This window comes from Buceros rhinoceros, unplaced genomic scaffold (genome assembly GCF_000710305.1).
Source record: "Buceros rhinoceros silvestris isolate BGI_N320 unplaced genomic scaffold, ASM71030v1 scaffold8659, whole genome shotgun sequence".
Taxonomy (NCBI): Eukaryota; Metazoa; Chordata; class Aves; order Bucerotiformes; family Bucerotidae; genus Buceros; species Buceros rhinoceros.
The window spans coordinates 46,424-63,662 of NW_010433258.1; the positions used below are offsets into that span (position 1 = coordinate 46,424).

The window sequence follows — 17,239 nt, forward strand, 5'->3', positions numbered from 1 at the left end:
AGCCTCTGCAGTAATGCCCACTGGTGGAGGCAGCACACGTGCGCGCACGCCGGCTGGCCCGCTCTGCTCTCCTATTGAATAATCAATGCAGTATTAGATAAAAATAGGTCCCATCTCTCAGGAGCGGAGGGGTGGCATGTCTCAACTTTGCTGAGCATCCGCTGTTCCTGGATAGCGGCCAAGAAGTCAGTCAGCAGATCAGCTGTGCAGCGCTGCTTCTGCTGCTGCTGGAGCAGGTACAGGGCCCTCGATGACTGCGCTCAGGCATGGTCACTGCCCAGGTGGATCGAGAGCCCCTCGACACGCCATGCGGGGACTGCTCCTGTCTCCACACCCCTCTGTACGGCTGGTAACTGAAGGATGCAGATTGCACATTGCAGCTGAATGTATGCAAACCACAGTGCAAACAAAGCAAATTGTCTGCCTGACTTTATCCCAACCGCCTGCTCTGATGATAAGGCCTGGATCTGGTCACTCCGGGGCTGGGCACAAATCGATCGCTCCAGTTAGTTCCTGGTAGCTCCAGTTTACAGGCAAACTGGGCAGGAAGTGCATGACCAGCGTGGCAAGTGGTGCATTAAGCTGAAGGGCACAGAAAACTTCTGCATGCTCTCATGGGTCTCATCCAGGTATGTTGAAGCCATGCGTGTTTGCTGTCTGGGTTAGTCTCAAGTTTCTCCTCTGAAGACATTTTCTGGACTTCTCTGCCTTGTGCTCTGCCTTTAGGGTGTCATCCAGCCAACGCAGGGACCTGGTGTTTCCCTAGAACTGATTCCCTGCTGTTGTAGCAATTCTTCCTGCTCTGTACCTTGGGGGGGACTATGCAGATGTGAATGAAAACATCTGCTTTCCTTTGGAGAATCAGATCAATACAGATGAAGAACACGAAGACAATTTCTCAGTTTATTTTATTGAGACTTTGACTCCTAAATCCTTGAATGCTGAGGGCCCAAGTGACCTGGCTAGAAAACATCCTGAGGCTACTACCTCAGCCTGGCATTTCTTCTAGGAAGCACAGCTCATTTTAAACAAAACCACGTTAGTCTTGGCAGGAAGTTTGAATTGTGACTGTCTCAAGGAAGCTCCATTAATTACTTTTCCCACTGCACTATGAAAGATCAAATGCTGTGGATCAGTTTTAATTGGCTATCGATTTCTTATGTTATTACCTACGGTTGTGCTGAGATGCCATCAGGCATACTGGATGCTTTTGATTATTCTTGCTGGCAGCTGGGATTAAAACCAGCGGGCACACACTTCCTGATCCGTAATGGATTGCCACGGTGTGCCAATGAAAATCGTTGGCAGGATGAATGGTCCTGCTTTGCCCGTCTCTTGTGCTATTCAGCTGCAGTGCAGTTCCTGTTGTGATGGCAAACACCCTCAGGGACTGGCTGCCAAAGAAAGCGAGGGAAGAGCTTCAAGGAGCACGAGGATTTAGTGCTCCTGAAAGCGCGCAGCTGTCAGCACCAAGGCAGGGTGAGTCAGAGAGCAAGGACTGGGTGGGCATGGACAAAGCAACGGTCCCCACCAGACACTGATCCAAGGAGAGGCAGATGGGATCGCTTTTGCATCACCGGGGAAAACCCCTGCAGAAATCCCCTGCAGGGATACCGCTGTGTGAGCACGAACAGGATGGTGTACGCAGGCCCTAACAGTGGCAGCCCTGCCCACACAGCCTGATGAAGGCCTTCCTGAGATGCGCTTCCCCCTTGGAGTCAACCTGGTGATGCCGGAGCCTAGAATGTGACATGCTCTCATTAGCTGGCAGTTCCTCCTTGTTTAACAGGAGATGGTTTCCTGTCCTCCTGGCCCCAAATGACACCTTAATCTACAAACGCTGACCTTCTCTAATTGTACCTTGACAGAGAGACAGGCAAACCCCTCCTTCCCCCTCCAAGGACTGGTATTTAAATTAGACAGGCATCTCTCAGAATTTACAGCACAGCTCTAAGCTGCTACTCTCAGTAACTCAGGCCTATGAAGGCTCACTCCGTTTATCTCTACCTTTCATAAACCGCAGTTCTGCTCATCCCTTTCTATGACAGCTTTCTGGATTTACTTCTCATGGTTCCATGGAGAGGGCAGTTCATCAAATGAACAGTCCCTATCTCACTTTTCATTCAGTTCCTGGTTTCTGATCTCAGATGTCTGTGTTGTAGATGGTTTCACAGCAAAGCAATACCTATGCTGGCACCATTACCAGCTTCTCGTTTAATCCAGCTCTCATATCTGTCCTACAGACATGACCAGAGATAGCACACATGGAAGAGAGGGAGATCAGAATCAAAGACGTTGGGGCTGGCTGGATATCAAGAAGCATTTAGTTCCTCCTTCACAAACTGGGATCATCTTTCTGCAACCTGTTCTTGACATATGTTTTCTAACAGGTTCTTAAAAAAACCCCATACTGGAGACTCCCACAAATCCCAAGCTGTCCTTTCCACTGCTTCCTGCCTTCCTGGTAGATGTCTGAGAGCAAGGGGGAGAACAATGTTGAAAGACCATCTTGCCCATCTTGCCCAGATGGATGTAGCTTCTCGTACTTTGGGCCATACCATCTGTCCTGCTGGTCCCGAGGAGCAGATTCACTTTACTTTGGTTGTGGTTTTGTTTCCACGGTGGGTGAAGAGGTAGCAAATGGTGTCTGTCCCTTACAACTGTTTGTGTGGAGCATGCTAGGATCTAGCAACATCCAAAGAAAACTAGTGTGTACCTGCATGTGAGTGGCTGAGGGTCAACATCAAGGACCCCGCATTTTGATGCATGGATCAATAGTCTCTGGGTTAACAGCCATATTTTGAGAGCTCAGCCTGGAGGTAATCTGACAATTTCAGATCAAGTACAGCTCAAGTGAAGATAACAACCACCAAATGATCTGTGCTTAGGGAGCTCTATGTGCCAGTGAGCACTTGCGCCCTCACCTTTGACTCCACGCTGGAAAGGAAGACTGGTGCTGCCATGGCATTGCCCGTGCAAATTGCCACAGATATCTCTGTCTTGGCAAATTGCTACCTAAATCCCTTCAGGGCAGCTGGGCAGTTGCTGACAAGCTGCGCATTCCCTGTCTGGCAATAGTCAGGATCTCTGCAGATTTGGTGTCTTCTCCAGCTTTGAGAGTCTACAGTTCCAGTGGAAGTGTCCTGCTGAGCACCTCCAGTGACAGGGTGTGTAAACTGTCCTTATGGACAGATGTCACTGGCTACTCAGTGGACAAGAGACATCCAAGGACAATCAAAGTGGGAACTGGCAGAGACCTCAGACTCACTGACCTGTGCTTCAGCACATCCGCTCTGTAGTAAATACTCTGTCTTTCAAACCTCTGCTCCTCTGCCAGCGAAAGCAGAGTTTGGGGTCAAACTGGGGGAAGGAACAACTGGGACCCATGCTTTAGTGTAGGGTCTATAGCAGAACATTCTGCTAGCTAAGGCCGCCCAGCCTGTTCCAAAAAACTGCACAGAAAACATGTGTGTTACATTAGCTGAAAAACACACGTGTGGTAGAACTGAGTGCACTTAATGTCCTGCTCTTTCCTCATCACTGAGCATTTCTGAGTTCCTAAATCTTTCCTACTCACCCACAGGCTGGAAAGCAAAAGGGGAAAAGGGCTGGACTGTGGAGGAGGAGACACCAAAATGCATAGACAGCATCCTGGTATTTCAACAACCGATGTCGCAATTATCCATGAGAGGCTCTATCCTGAACTTGCAGAAGTGGAACTAAAGCCCAGGGAGGAGTAACAAGGGGCTTTGGGCTATGCTGGCAGTCAGGAGCAGAACTCTGAGTCTCCAGATCCAGCTTTGCCCAGCTATGATCAAAGACCCTGCATGAGGCTGCAAGGGTTTGGGAGAAGGATACAGGGAGGGAGAATAGCTGTTCCGCAGTGAGGAACTCGCTGCGAGTCTTCCAGGAGAGGTGACTTTGCTACATCCATCACAGTCAAGCAAAGCTATAGTGAATGAGGAATTAACCCCAGCCGTGGCGTTCCTTGGATCAGCTCCTACTCTGGCCTGGCCTGGCCTCTCCCCAGGACAGACCAGCCTTTTCAGCAGCACTAGTGCAGCCCGCTGAAATGAGCAGGGCTGGAAAGAAGTCACCCAGAGGAGAGACCTGATTGCCTCAACAGCCATGAAGTTACAGCTCCTTACGAAGAACTCATTTGTCATTTGGTTCAACCTGGGCAGAGGAAGAAGAGGAGGAGGAGGAGGTGAGGAAGAGAGTGAACCCCAACTCTCAGCTAGCACTGCTCAGAACTCCCTTCTCCTCCACGGCAGACCTGGGAGCAGCAGCAGCTGGGATGGCAAAGGGTGTTAATGCACAACACAAGCAAGCTTTACTCTGGAGCGTGGCGGGGGCAGAGGGCCGGCTGCGTGCACGTAGGAGCTTTTCTGAGGAAATGTATACAAAGGCTCACATGGTCCAGAACATCATCTCTGCTGGGTGAGCATGGGTGGGCTGCCTGGCAGCATGGGCAGACATGCTGCACTCAGCACAAGTGGAGCCAGCTCAGGGTAGTCTCTGAGGTGCTGGGCAAGAAAAGTCACATAAAGACACGGTAACTCACTGTATCTCTAATGCTTCCCACTTCATTTTGGGTTTGTGGGAAAGCCAGCATGCCTGGCCCACCAGGACTGCCAGTGAGACAGGGGCTGCCTCAAGCCACGACTCTGAAATGTTCCTTGGAGCAGGATGGCTGCTTGCTCTTTGACTGGGAAAAAAATCAAAACTCCCAGCTTAGGGCATTAAGCTTAATGGTGACATCAGTGGAGAATCAAACAGGCTTTTTTTGCCCTCAGAGAAGGTGGAAAAGATAAATGGAGGCCAGACCCTTAAAAATTAGTAAGAAAGAAACGAAGAAACTCAAATATGAATCTGTCTGCCCACTGTCCCTTGAGTTCACGGCTGGCGTGGTTGGTTCTCTGCTGTGTGAGAGGATTTAGCTCCTATTGACAGATGAGCTAATCAGTTCCCCTCAGCTCTTGAAGCTTTATCAAAGCCAGTTAATCATGTTACTGATGTCCACCCAAGCCAGGGCTCTCCATTTCTGCCAAGAAGGCGACACAAACACACACTGCACGCATAGGGATATTATTTTCTCCGCTCTTAATTTCACCAACAAGAGGATGTCACCAGTGGTTATTGTGCCAACACGTGGGCACTGCCTATCTCTCTTTTACCCCCTTTGCCACCCTTTGTTCCTGAAGAGATGTGATAACTCCACCAGCATCTCATGAAGGAGCAGGATGAGCTCTACAGGCCAAGCTCACATCTCATTGTCAGCACAGTATGGCAGCAGTGGGAGGCACTGGCCTGGGTTTTGGCAGGTCCAAGTCCTGTTCTGGAAGGATGCTGAAGCAAAGAGCCAAATGAACCCGATACCAGGGTGTGCAGTCCAGGCCTCTGTCCCTGCTGCAGGCTTTGTTTTACTTCTCTACCTCAATTTCACCAGCTGCTGCTCTGTGATGCAGTCTGTCCTGCTCCTCCTGAGGGCTGAACTGGGGACTGTGCTCCTTCCCTCTGGAACTGCTCTACACACACACACACACACATATCCACCAAGTCAAGAGGTCTGCCTTGTCCCACTGAGGTCCTGGGAGGCTCCTTCTGCCTCTACGCCAATGACGGAAGGACGCAGACATGAAGAGCTTCCTGGGATCCTCTTTGCTTCTTGGCAGGGTCGCTTGAACTGGGGCTATAGCCTGAGCTCTCAGGGAGACCCTCCCGGGGCCAGGCTGCCAACATTTGGTTTGCTGTCTGGCCCTGGTCAGTGTGGGGCAGCTTAGTCCTCAGAGGCTCTCTGTACCAGCATCCTGACAAGGATGCTAGGCTGGGCCATGACCTGAGCTGGTTGGTACTTGCAGCTCCAGGGTGGGCCAAAGAAGGGGCAGCCACCCCTGCCCTGCAGAAAGACGGGGCTAGAGAGCCAAGGAGTTGCATGTAGAGAGACTCTGCCATACCCAACCACAGGGCAGTTCCTAAGTTAGCTGTTCCAGAAAGGATGGTGTTTCTCAGATGCCTTACTCTCCCCAGCCTCCCGCAGATTTCCCCATCCTCTTCTTGCTGTGAAGAGAGATTTGGTTCTCTCTGGGGTAGCTGGAGGTCCCTCTGCCAGCCCAGCCAAGGAGACACTCCGAGGCTGCCCAGACGAACAAGGACTTTAAATAGGTGCCATGAAAGCAGAGAGGAGGAAAAGCCCAGGAGGCTCAATCTGAGCTGAGCTGTACTGGCTGGCTCTCGACGCCATCTCCTACTCCGCTCCACAGGTGAGGGAGCAGATGACCTTGGCCACGCCATGAGATACAATCACCCACCTATACAGACAATGTCCATGAAGCCGTACATTCCATAGCAGATCTGGAAGAGCAGGTCCTGGCGCTGCCATTTGGCTGAAGGACTGAAGGTTGACCAGATGAGCCACGAGATACTGGCGATGAGGAAGAGGGAACCCAGGATTGCCGCTGCTATCTGAACCTTCTCAATGACTGTCAGAGAGATGGCCTGCCACTGCAAGGAAGGCAACGAGGAAAGGAACAAGGGGGAGGGAGGAAGGAAAAAGAGAAGAGATTAGTTACTTGGGGCACATTGTTGTTTTACATCATTGTGGTGGTTTTGGATATCTCAAAGAAAACCTATGAGCATTGGTGCTTTTACTTGGTCCACATCTGGGGTGGAGCACGGCAGTTGTTCAACAGCGCATGGCCCCACGTTTGCTGACAGCACTGCTGAAGAGGCAACAAAGACGAGTCCTGCATCTCACCAGGAAAGCAGAGACTTAACGGAGGCAGGATGGTCTGGGGGGAAGACACCAAAAATAACATCCCTATGACAGCAGGTCTGTGATGTCCATCACAAACAAGGACATTCAATTGCTACCTCAGATAGAGGCCAGGCAGCATCGTCAGCCAGACCATCCTATTACCATGAGAAGAAGTGTCTCAGAGAGCCAAGTTTTCCTTCAGAGGCATCCCATGAGCTGGCTGTGTGCCACTTTGTGAGATCTGACAGGATCACACCACTAGGTAGGATCTTGCAGCAGCAATGCACATCCCACAAAACTTGTTACAAACAGCTCAAGTTGCTGTGGTCAGGACACCCTGCCTTTAGGTGATGAGACATTCAGGCTGTGTTCCAAGGCAAACATCAATGCTTCTCCCTCAGAAGAATCAAAACCCAGAAATAACTCCCCCCAATCCATTCGCTATGTCAAATAGCTTTGTTTAAGGTATGGTATAAATATCTGAAGCCTGGACTCCTCTCTGTCATGCAGCATAAAACCTTCCCACTCAGATTTACACTGCTGAGAGAACCGTCCTGTAAAAACCAAGAGCAGAAATTGCTTTCTTCAACAAGACCTGGGGGCATGGTCCATAGCCCCTCCTGTAAATAAGAAATCAAACACGTAGACAGGCTGGGGAGAGAGACAGTCTCTCCTAGCATCAAAGTATATAGGCCACCTTTAGCTGTGAGACAAATGCCCTTGAAATCTCAGTAGGACTGGCAGAAGGATAAATAAAGGTGGACTTCAACCTCCTGCAGGTATAGAGGACTCGGAGGAATTGAAAATGTTTAGCCTGGATCCAGCCCAAATGCAGTGTCCCAGTGAAGTGGCATCTGTGGCAATCCCTCAGCACGCTGCACATTTGTCAAACATATCCTGGGACAGCAGGGTCACCTGTCAAGCCTTGTCCCATTGTTTTGCAGGGCAAGAAGGTAGTTCAGTTGCTGGGCCCCTCTTTAATGCCCAGGCCAGACAGAAGTTGCCAGTGGGGAGGTAGGGAGGACTGTGACCCCTGACTGAAGGGCAAGACAGACAACAGGTGACTTATGCTGGTACGGGCATCCATGGCATTGCTACCAGTCCACTGACCAAGCCCCTGAACTGAATGCACTCCCCTGCAAAGGGCTGCTGTTGGAGAGGAAGACAACAGTTTCAGCCTCAGTCTGAGGTCTGTGGGTTGCAACTGGAAGGAGATTGCCTGGCCTGGCTCAGAGGTGAGCTGAAGTGTCTGCCTCTGCCAGCCTTGCTCCTTGGTTTTCATTCTGCAAGGGCAGACAGCCCTCAAATCGTGTGTCAGGGATGTGCAGCATCACTGAGGTAGGTGGTACCAGCTTGCAAAATCGTAGCTGGCCGCAGAATAGGAGGCCATAAAGCTGCTATGCAGAGAGACAGCTTGTTCCCTGCTGAAACAGGACTGGGCTCAACTAACCCCAATCCCCTTCCTGGGCTCAGCTAATGCCAGTCCCCTTCCTGCCATCTGCTCCAGGCAGCTGACCCAGCCAAAGGCAAACACCAGGTACTGGGGACACTCAGTGATCTCTTCAACAGCCCATTCCCACTGTGCCATAGCTCAACCTGCTCCACATCTCCACCAAATCCAGTCGCCCCTTTGTGCCACCGAGAAGTTGAGGTAGTGAACAGCCCTTCTCTTAGGGCTGGAAGCTTGGTGGTGCCAGTCACAACGTGTCGAGGCTAGATGCAGGGGAGCTGGAGTCCACAGGTGATGCACAGCTGTGCAACTCCTCTCCTGACATGAGACAGAGCAAAGGCTACCCAGCACCCATAGCCCCCAGGTTCGGGTTTTGAGGGTGGGATCAGCAGCTATGCTGTCATACTGTCAGCTCTTCAGCTTCATCCTCAACAGCACCATAAGCAGATGCAGGACAAATCCACAATCAGTGCCCTCAGCTCAGAGTTCCAGGTCCAGAGCCATGTGGCAGGGAGGGCATTTGGGTACATGCACGGGTCTGCACTTTTACCCCTGCAGATTTCCCCAGACTTCAATCTCCCCTTCCACTAACTCTTGCAAACGCCAAGGGCCAGGAGAGCAGGGAGCCCGGTGCACAGCCTGGAGCTGCATGCAAAGGTTTTACTGCAGGTCCCTCACGCTGTCCTGTGTGTGCCTGTGCCAGCCAAATCATTCTGCATCATTTCTCTCTCGCGGAGGAGGTAATGGACTGGCTCCTCACCATCTGTCTGGCACACCGCAAGGCCTGTGGTGGCAACAGGTCCTTCCAAGGTAGCAATTAAGGCAGAAAAAGAAGGAGCTGTTTTCTACAACTAGCAGCCGCGTACAGTCGCCACTGCTGCTTTGCAGAGAGAGGGAGGCTTAGATGTGGCACTGACTGTACTGTCAAAGGGGATGGGGCTCAGAGCGAGGAGCTACACCTGAGTACAAACTTCAAACCCCACTCCCTTCGGCTGGGAACAGAGAGGCTGAAACACAGGCAGGGACACTGCCCTACGCTGCTCAGCTGGCAGCGGCTGCCGGGAAGTTCTCTGCAGCAATAATGAAAAGGCAGGAGTCTGACAGCCATGCCAGGGGGTAGGAGGCTCTCCCTTGGCATCTGGCACTAAGTGACAGTGACACATGCAGCAGCAGTCCTGACTGTTCAGGAGGTGGCACTGGGGTGTGATTACCCTCTGGCAAGGAGGTAAATGGGTCAGAGCTGAACACTTGGGAAAAAAACCAGCTTGCAGATGAATATAATATTTTCCAGAGAAGAAAAAAAAGAGTAAGTAATAAATGTTGTATTTCCTCTCTGGCAACCCTGAGAACTGCAGACTAGCATCCCACATCTAGCCTGAGCCAGCAATAACCGGAGTCATTATTTTTCATCTTTTCATTCCGTTTTGCTGCACATCTTAGGGTATGAGGTTAGCATAGAGAGAAGATAAAGGGGTGAGACAGAGCATGTTACCCAGTAAGAGCACAGACAGAGGGTCCAAGAGCTGTTCCGTGGTGGAACACACTGATGAATTTCAGCCGCAGGAGCTGGGCCTGCAGCTGTGTTCCTGCACCAGTGGCCTCAGGAGCACATCTCAATCACAGCACTGTGCTTTTCAGATTTCATAACAGCCCTTAGAAAATCGCCCGTTTTCCTAACCCCTCTCCACCACCATTATGGCCAGCCAACCAGAGGTTTGGTGGGTGACCCTATTGTCTTTGGGTCACTGCTAGAGATGCAAGGAAAGGTCTCAGCAATGCTGCGGGGTCCCTTTCATGGCACATCTGAAACCCCCAAGGCTCTTTGTCTGAATGCCAGGCTGCAGACACAGCTCCCTCCTTCCACATCTCCAGCTCAAATGGTCAAGCTCTAGCAAGGTCACAGTGTCAAGCACTCCCACCTTGCAAGGAGAGACTTAAAACTGAGTCCTTCCTTCCTTCCTCAGCTGATAATGACTGTGAGGTCCCAGGTAGCCGCTGAGCTGTACTGAAGTGCGCCTTTAACAACCAGCACCTCGCGCAGCTTGTCAATCAGGAATGTGACGTTTAGGCAGGTAGAAAGCTCTACAGATGCTCTGCCGGTGCTGAGCAGGGCAGAAATAAGGACTTGGTGGTACCAGAAAGCTTTAAAGGCTTCTGCAGGATAACAAGAGCAGCTTTGTAAGCTCCAGGCTTACAATGGCTTCAGAGCACGCCCAAGCAGCTCTCTGCGATGGCTTGCCACCCGCACTGGAAATAGGGCTCTGCCTCTCTAGATCATTCTGAAGAAATGTCCTCGTTCACTCAGGAGCTGTCTGTCTGTCCTCTTGGCTGAGTGCTTTGGCACACCACCCAGATGTGCATGTGCAAAACACCACGCTCTCTTGGACTGATTTTCCCCAATTTTCCCCGTTTTCCCCAAAACTGCAAAGATCTGTGACCCAGATGCCTCAGAAAGGGTTTCTTAGGAGCCCAGGTCTGACACTTGCAGTGACCTTAGTCAGGGGGTAAGCTAGAGCCGGTGCCTGCCAGTCATGTCACTCTTGCACTGGATCTAGCTGTGTCGTAACCTACGTGTTGTACGTGGGACAAACTTGCTTCCCTGTTTGCTTCAGTGCTCCTGCTCAGAGGCTTGTGAGTGGAAACTCCCGCTGCTAATGTAAGATAGATTAACAATGTCATTACTGTAGTATTTAAGGCTGATCCATATCTTCCTTTCTTCGGCACCAGCAGTCTCCAAAGGTTCCCAAGCACCAGCACGAGCAGATCCATGGCAGATATTTGCCTGCAGAAGATGTCTATGTCTTACTGCAGAGCTTGCAAAGAAGACTTGCTTGCTGGAAAAGCCTTCCTACACTCCTTTGAGAGCTCCCCTGCGCCTGCCTCATCTCAGTTTATTTTCATTGCTGTATCTGACATGTCCCCTTAGTACGGATCATTAACGTCCTGGGCTGCGATAGTTAGCGATTTAATTTTCAGACCTAGGATCACAAGCAAGTGGAGGTTTTTCCTAGAAAGTTGGAGTGGACCATTCCCAGCACTGCTTAGGTCTATATCTGTCCCCTCGCTGCTCTCCCAAGGCCCTGGCCATCCTCCTCAATCATCTTGGGAGGATGGCTTTTCTTTTTCTAAATTCACCAAGGAAAGCTATGCCACCACTGTGATAGCTTCCCTGCTGTACGTTTACAGATCCTGTGGCTCATTCAGATCCTGGAGAGGCAGCAGGGAGGAAGGACGGTCTGCTAGGGCCAGGTAATGGAAAAGCGCAGTGCTGAAACCTCCTCTCCTCCATGTGCCAGAGCATCTGGTAAGACTCAGGCTATAGAATCAACATCCTAGAAAGCCCCCTTTGAAAGGCAGCGGCCATGAGGCCTCTTTTCGGTGATTGCACCCATTGCTTGCAGCTGGAACCCAACTGCACCCATTGGCTGCAGCTGGAATTGAGCAGGGACCAGACGAAGCTTGTATCAACACAAGGGATTCAGCAAGTTGGGACAACCAGGAGATGCCAGTGAACTTGCCTCAAGGTTTTTAGCTCAGGAGCTCAGGCTGAAGTTCAAACAATCTGGAACCTTGGCCACTTTTCTCCTGATAAAGAGGCTGCGTAAACAAACACTCACCAGCTCTTAATGGAGCATCCCCACAGTCAAAATAGAGCCAGGGAGAACTGGAACCGTATCCCAACCCGAGCACTGGGTAACTGAGGATCTTTGGAGCTGGAACACCCCTCAACAGCAGAAGAGTCAGAGATAACAACTGTCAAGCAGAGTTGAACTCCCTGAGACTGCAGACAGTTGTAGGTCTGGGAAGGTTGGTTCAAACAGATTTCTGTTTGCTAAGATCAGAGGATCAAAGAGGATGTGGCTCAGGAGCAGCTACAAAGAAGCTCTCTATGTGAAATTCATTGCAGAGTCCCATCATGGCAGATACCTACTCCACTATGTATCAGCACCAGGATACCTACAGTACTACCACATGCTTCTAAACCCCCTGTGTCTTCAGGGCCTTTTTAAAATCACGGGCTTTGCACAAATATTTCGATGGACAGGAGCATTTAATGCCTCCATGACTTCTGTCTCAATGGATGGACAAAAGCTCTGGATCTTCTGGTTCCTCACAGCTGGTGGTATATTTTTGCTCATTTGCCGCCTGGCTGCTGCTTGGCTGGACCCCTGCCATGTTGTCCAACAATTCTAATCCCCCAGTCTCAGCAGGTTTGCAGTGTTGCTGCTTTAAGACCTTTGCTCTTAAATGCCTGCAATCCAGGGATGGGGGTGGGGGTAACTTATAGAGATTCATCCTGCCAGACTAAAGGCCTCTTTCTGGTACGAGACATCCTAACAGCCTGGAGGCTGGAAGCAGTCTCTGTTAATTATGCATGAACCATGTTCCCCTGGCTGTAACTTCTTGCCCATATCACGAGTCTCCACACATATCTGGCCCATGCTGTGCTTCTAGGCACTCCAAACAATGTGCAGCAGATGTCCAAGTCAGCAGTGAGACACGAAGATCCCTGGCAACCTGTGAGTGTTGGGTGTGCCGCTCTGCACAGACCAATTGGACATGCTTCAGGCAGCCCAGGGCTTGCCAGCTGCCCAGGTTTGGCTTTCCAGTGGTCTGTCACACGCGAGGATGCAGGGAATAGGTAGCTGAAAATCTTGGCTAGCTAAAATCTTGCCAGGCTCATACCATCACCTAAACAGATTTCACTTGACAAGGTGCTGAGGTTTGTGTGGTCCTTGACTGTATTACTGTTGGTCTGGAATAAACAGTTGACTATGACTTCCTCCAAAACCTGTGCTTCAGAAATTCAGAGCTAGTAAATTCTAGTAAGAACTGGGCAGAAGTTCCAGCAAACCCTGAGAAGGAAGGCCAGGCATTATAGCTTTGCTTAGAGACATGCTCGTATGTCCAGGTGGCCCCTGTTATCCACATGTAGGGTGAAAACTGAGCAGAAGGGATGTTCTTCCTGCCTGTACATGCTATGACACGCTGTTACAGCACACAGGGTCAGGGCATCACAGCCCCTGGGTCCTCTTTGCTTCCCTTTCCCAGCATCAGAGGACTGTGAGAGCCACTGAGGAGCATGGCATGTGTGGTGATGGGTTATGGGGGGCCCGAGCCCTCAGTCCTCATGGGAAGTCCAGGCAGAGTACACCATCCACTTGCCACAGCATTTCACATACTAGTGCTAGTGTAGCATCTGCTTCCCAGAAGTGCCTTTATGCTGGCACCAGACAGGGTGCCCGGGCACACAGCTGTAACTCCACACATGCTGCATTTATTCCAGACCAAGTGGCTTTTCACTCCAATTGCTTCTTCCCACCCTCCAAATCTCTGAGCGATTCTGCGAGAAGTGCTTTAAAAGTGCTAAGCCAGCAACGTGAAGCCTCCAAGCCTGGGGTCTGCACAGTCCTCAGGTACCCTCGCTCCCGGAGCTGAGCTCTCTAACTCAGTTGCTCCTGCCACTCAGTTTTTGTGTTCGTGGCAAAGGCCAGCAGATCGGGCCACATTCTAACAGGGGAGCCCAGAAAGAGCAATGGCTCTCAAAGAGAGCACAGGCTTTTGAAACCTGTGTGTGGCAGGGGAGCTTGTCTCTGAATAGCCCCAACAAATTTTAACTGAGCGAGGAGCGGGAAGAAATCACTGACCTGTTGCCCTGAGCCACCTGAAGGTGTAGAGCATTTGGAGGTCATACGTGAAAGGCAGCATCAGCTACTCACATGCTCGCAATTCTGCTCCCGCAAACCTTCAGTGGTGCTCAGCACTGCACTCCTGATCTGGGGCACAGGAAGCATTAGGGCACTCACAGACCAGCTTTCCAGAAATAAACAAATGCTGCTTTGTCCACATCTCCCCTCCTGTGTCTCAATCTGCCCTGACTTCCTAGAGCCAAGAAATTAAAACACCCTGGGGCTGGGGCTAGGGATGAAATTGCTGATCTCCCCAGCCCACAGCACATGGAAAATTGAATCAGAAGCTGTAGGGACTTGCAGAGAGCAGGCAGTCTTCTTCCTTCCCCCCAGCAAAATTTCCACACAATGCCCCACTAATTTCACTACTTTGTTTAAGTCTGGAGTCCTAAAGGGCTGTCCCTGTTACCTCACTGTGGTTAGTGACCTCAGGCCTGGGAAAAGACGTGCAGAGACCGCAGTTTGGAGGAGAGAGCAGGAGTTTGCATTCCTCCAGCCCTGTCCATGAAACTGGGCACCATCACCAGTAAAGTCCTTGCCTTCTGTCAGAGAGCAGAGCGACCAGCAGAGAGCCAAAGCCCTCCACCAGGTGCTGGACAGACCACCGTCCTTACAGACATCGGCCCAGTCTCTAATCCGCTGCATGCTGCTGTAAAGTCTCCCCAGTCTAGATGACCCTAATTAAGCATGTACTTGCATGTAATGTGTTTCTTGAGGTCCGAGGCACTAATGGTGCTCAGCAAAGGCATGCAGCAATTAGTCCACCTCAAGTGTTGACCTTGCAATAAATCAATAGCTGTTAAGGATAATTTATCCCATTTTTAATAGTCACACAGTTCTCCCCATTCTGAATCTTGATTTTAAATTACCAGCCTGCAGTGGGCCTTATTAAACCACAGTGCTTTTGAACTTGGAAGACGAAGAAGGTGGGTTCTCTGATGCCTTTCACAGGCATTTACATCAAGATGTGCTTTACCTGTTGTCTGCACATGTGCAATGTCCATCACGAATCAGGCTTGAAGAGACCAGAGCATCACAGCCAATACACCACATGCTATGCCAGGATGTATTTCATCACGGCGGGGCAAAAAAGTGAAAAGGGTGGCAGAATCAAAGAGGAGAGCTGTAAGAGCCTTCCATCTGCCTCCTCCATACCGCATGCCATAACAGAGGAGGCTTAGCAGGAGATTAGGGTTAATGGCACAAGTGGAGTCTCAAGATACTGCTGTGTCACAGACCATGTGCTCTGCTGTAGTGAATCCCGTACCTGGTCAATCCCCATCTGCCCCTGGGGACACTGGCAAACCTGCGGTGTCCAGTGGATGAACACATCTAAAGAGCTGTGAGCTGTTGCAGCACTATCGTGGTCACACTGGCAATTTCAACAGAAGGCAAGTGAATGTGGGAATTGTCAAAGGACAGAAAAAGCAGACTCCCAAGAGATGCCCCTGCTGCCATCAAGCAGAACGTGGGGCTTCTTTGGACCAGCCTCTGACAACCCTTTCTAAGTGTCTCAGACATACAGATCACTGCGTGCAGAGAAGGAAAACTCAGGCAGATAAAGTCTGCTTGCTCTCAGAAATGAAAATAGGAATGAGAATAAATAGACTTCGAAATGTCTCTAGTACCTTTACCTGCAGAGGGTTCTTTGTGCTTATGGCAATGACGTGATACTTGTAGTAACACAGCTCACAGCTCCAGCAGCCTCTCTCGCTAATCCATTTGATCAGACATGGCTGGTGCGTGCACTTCACCGATCCATCGCATCGACACGGGCTCAGCAACTCCCCCTGAAAAAGAGAGACAGAATCAGCGAGCCTCCTCTCCTGCCTCCTCTCCTGCCACAGGCACGGCACGGCATGGCATTACATAGTATGGCATGGCATGGCAGGAGCTCCATCATCCACCCAGTTGCTCTTAGTTCCTTTTTACCTGGCTTAGGGAAACATGCTGCCTCCAATTGTTTTCCCTCTCATAAATCTTGGTTGATGTGAACAGAGTCTGGCAGGGATGTAACAGTCTCAAACACTTGGTCCTAGATTCTTTTGTGGAAAGAGACACTGGGGTAAGTAAGAGCTGCCTAGTATCACTGCTGAAGGTAAAACTAGATGAGCACAACTTTTACTAGGCACCAGAGGACCCACACTTGACCACAACCAGCGGACACAGCTCTGTTGGCAGAGATGATGCCGAACCAGATGCTGGCAGAACCAGGTGCCACCAATTCCGTTCTCAGGTTTCCGTCTGTCTGCTACCTATTATAGAACGTGAGGCTGGCAGTCGGGATAGCTGTGAGACAGCCTCTGCTGCAGGCTGGGGTCCTGCTCAGCACAGAGTGGTTTCCTTGAGCCCAGCCACGCAGGAGGGTGAGCACAGATGCGGCAGACCTTGGACTTTCTGCACAGGCTGGCTCATGCCAGCCGTGGAGCTGCTGCTCCTCTCAGGGAGCTGGACCGAGCCCAGCACCATGCGGTACCTCCCAGGACTTGCCAGGGAGCTGGCAGCGCTCGACACAGGACTATCCTTCCCAGTGCTCCCAAACTGGGAGGGACGAACCTGCCTGTGGGCGGCAGGTGTATGCTTTGGGTCCAAGTCTTTGTGTACCCGTAGCCCAGCAGGGAAAAGGTCCTCAAATCTCACATGCCTCTCCCTTCTATTCCCCCAGACATTTTGTCCCAAAAGTGAGTACACTGATGCATAGCCTGTGGAGCTGGCTATTTCTACCCTAGAAGAAAGGAAAATGGAGAACAAATCGTGTCCTGGCTTGTGACATGCAGAAAAGCATTTATGAGTGGTGGCTGAAACATGGAACCTCCTGGCTCGCTCCCTTGTTTCTCAAGTACCTTTAAACAAGGTATCCAGGAAAACCCAGTATTGTTCTGATCCATCTGCTATCATCCTGATCACCATGCAACTGAATTCCTCTCTGCACACACAAGCTCAGGAGTTCATTTTACATCACTTATTTAGGGACGAACAGTCATTACATTTTACTCTCCACCTCTTAGTCTTTAAAAGCCACGGTACAGACCCCAATAGTGTATTCAGCTGTGCTCCAAGATATAAAAGCTTTTAAAGGCAGAATGACAATATCTATGGGATGGGGAAGGCTGGCATCCTAGTTTCAGTGTTGGGGAGAGGATATTTCCTCTTACACCCCTAGATCAGCCCCATCTTTACCACTGCTGGAACACCAGGATAACAGACGTTGGCATCTGAGGCTGATGACACAGTAAAAGATGTTCATCTCAGCTGCCTTGAGTTAGGAAACCAGAGCCTATTCTTGCTAACCCTGGCTGGAAACAGCCTTAGCTTTCAGGGTGCCACATCAGGTCTCAGGAC

At 50.7% G+C, this 17,239-nt stretch overlaps 1 protein-coding gene across 1 annotated transcript in view; it reads right to left on the reverse strand.

Annotated features, from left to right (window-relative positions):
- MARCH4 (membrane-associated ring finger (C3HC4) 4, E3 ubiquitin protein ligase) overlaps window positions 1–15,687 on the reverse strand; it is a gene marked incomplete at its 5' end in the record, with an annotated part of 29,851 nt that extends 14,164 nt beyond the window's left edge. Inside the window, 2 exons of the mRNA XM_010144043.1 lie at window positions 6,312–6,504; window positions 15,532–15,687. Of these exons, the coding sequence (XP_010142345.1) occupies window positions 6,312–6,504; window positions 15,532–15,687 (349 nt within the window). The remainder of the gene's footprint in view (window positions 1–6,311; window positions 6,505–15,531) is intronic.
- Window positions 15,688–17,239: the final 1,552 nt, after the last annotated feature.